Below are 1,901 nucleotides of genomic sequence, written 5' to 3' on the forward strand. Positions count from 1 at the left end.
ACACACACACATACATATACTGTATATACCACTATTGTTCCACATCAGTCCACTAATATGAAAATATTCTTTATTTGTAAAAATGTGAATTAGTGCATTATATACAAAATGACTAGACAATAAATATACACTATAACTTCAAGTAAGACAAAATATTAAAAGAAACATGGTTATAGAAACAGTGGTCCTCCATTCATGTTGTTGCCAAAAGAGATAAAAACTGAAATATTCCATTATACAAATGGAAAGAAAAAGTCAAAGGGTAGTTTAGCATCAATTGTAGGAGGAGCTTTGAATCCTGGACTGGCAGATGCAGCGACATCAACAAAACTCACTGAGCTTGTGACAGACAGAAGACCATCGGCACTGATAAGGAGGGCCTAAAACAAAGAAAGGTTCTAGTGTTAACTTTTTATCTAATTTCACATGAAATCGGCAATGACTTTATGAAAGACCTAAAATTGAGGGTAATATTGAGCCATGCTTTTGTAGTAGAGAAGTAAAACAGTGTGATACACTCCCATTAAGTTGAATGTGTTAAAAACACTTTATGGGCATCCACTGTATGTTGACCTTCGAGACAATTTTAACTGTGATAAGAGAAACGAGTTTGTGTTTACTAAATACAACTATTACATAATTGCTGAAAGTCATGAACAATGTTTTGGAATGTTTAACTTGCCAAACTGCTGGTGTTAGTAATGATTGTCTCCATGACGCTCACAATCTGAGCCTGGGGGTTCACCAAGGTTCCGTACTTGGTCCATTTTACTTCAAGATGGTAAGACAGTGGTATGCTGCAAGCCTGTGTACCCTTGGTAAACCATAAAAAGAGTGAAGCAAGACATTCGTTATAAATAAACATAACGAACAGTGGTTTACAAATCAGCTTTGCATCATCATGGTGACCGCCAGCCAAGTTTACATGTCAACATTTCCTCTAACTTCTCTTTCACTTCAGCACCAGTTCTCCATGCCACACATAGAGGAAAATAATAATAAGTAGGCTGTTTACCAATGCTATGGTTTGGTTCTGTATTGGAACCCAGTCCAGGGGGTTTTGAGGCAAGGAATTCCCAAATGAAGCTACGTGGTCCGGAAAGCTCTGGCCTTTTAGCGCCCACAAAATGACTTCAGATACCAGAGAACAATTAACTCCATCGGACAACCTACAGAAAGGGAGGACATTAATGCACATAAAATAGTAATGGTGATGAATATTACATAATTGATTGTTGTTGGACAATACTTGTCTAATTCACGAAAACAAATCATTACAATAGCCTCTTACTTCAGAGTGCAGCCTGATACCATGTCAATCCCAAACAGGACAGGGGAGCGCCGAGATGACCCAGACAAGCAATCCTGATCTCCAGAGTTTTGAAGAATAGTGAGTGATCCTTTTGGGTTAGCGGACTGAACTATCCCAGTAAAACAGGGGTCAAGGACTGTGCCACATAGGTGGATGCTTTGATCGACAACAGGCTTTGCATTTATTTATTAAAATCTATTATGGAAATGAAAAACTAGCACACTTATGAAATAATCTTAAAACCTCTATATGGGATCAAAAAAGAATGTTGCTAAGAGTTATCTTTATCACATTTATTTTTTTTTAGGTGCAGAATTTTTGTAATTTGAATATTTTTCATGATATTACTGATTACTGATATTAATTATTAACATGTTGCCATACACACAACATATGGGGTATATTTAGAAACCTTAGACAATATTAATAATTAATATTTGAAATTCCACCAATACACATAATATTATTAACTTCGACATATTTACTGAATATAATTAATAGATTCAAATTTTGATTAGTTTTAAAAATATCCGAAACATTGTGGTGGACATTTTTGGAGCTGTATGGCAAAATAAAATTTGCATTGATG

At 35.4% G+C, this 1,901-nt stretch overlaps 1 protein-coding gene across 1 annotated transcript in view; it reads right to left on the reverse strand.

Moving 5' to 3' along the window:
- Window positions 1–98: 98 nt before the first annotated feature.
- The window catches only part of LOC107576798 (tectonic-1-like), a 6,006-nt gene continuing 4,203 nt past the window's right edge, over window positions 99–1,901 (reverse strand). Inside the window, exons 8-11 of the mRNA XM_016262930.1 lie at window positions 1,292–1,493; window positions 1,016–1,169; window positions 683–814; window positions 99–380 (exon numbers count right to left, since the gene is read on the reverse strand). Of these exons, the coding sequence (XP_016118416.1) occupies window positions 234–380; window positions 683–814; window positions 1,016–1,169; window positions 1,292–1,493 (635 nt within the window). The 3' untranslated portion in view covers window positions 99–233. The remainder of the gene's footprint in view (window positions 381–682; window positions 815–1,015; window positions 1,170–1,291; window positions 1,494–1,901) is intronic.

Source organism: Sinocyclocheilus grahami, unplaced genomic scaffold (assembly GCF_001515645.1).
Source record: "Sinocyclocheilus grahami isolate Dianchi unplaced genomic scaffold, SAMN03320097.WGS_v1.1 scaffold4362.1, whole genome shotgun sequence".
NCBI classification, from domain to species: Eukaryota; Metazoa; Chordata; class Actinopteri; order Cypriniformes; family Cyprinidae; genus Sinocyclocheilus; species Sinocyclocheilus grahami.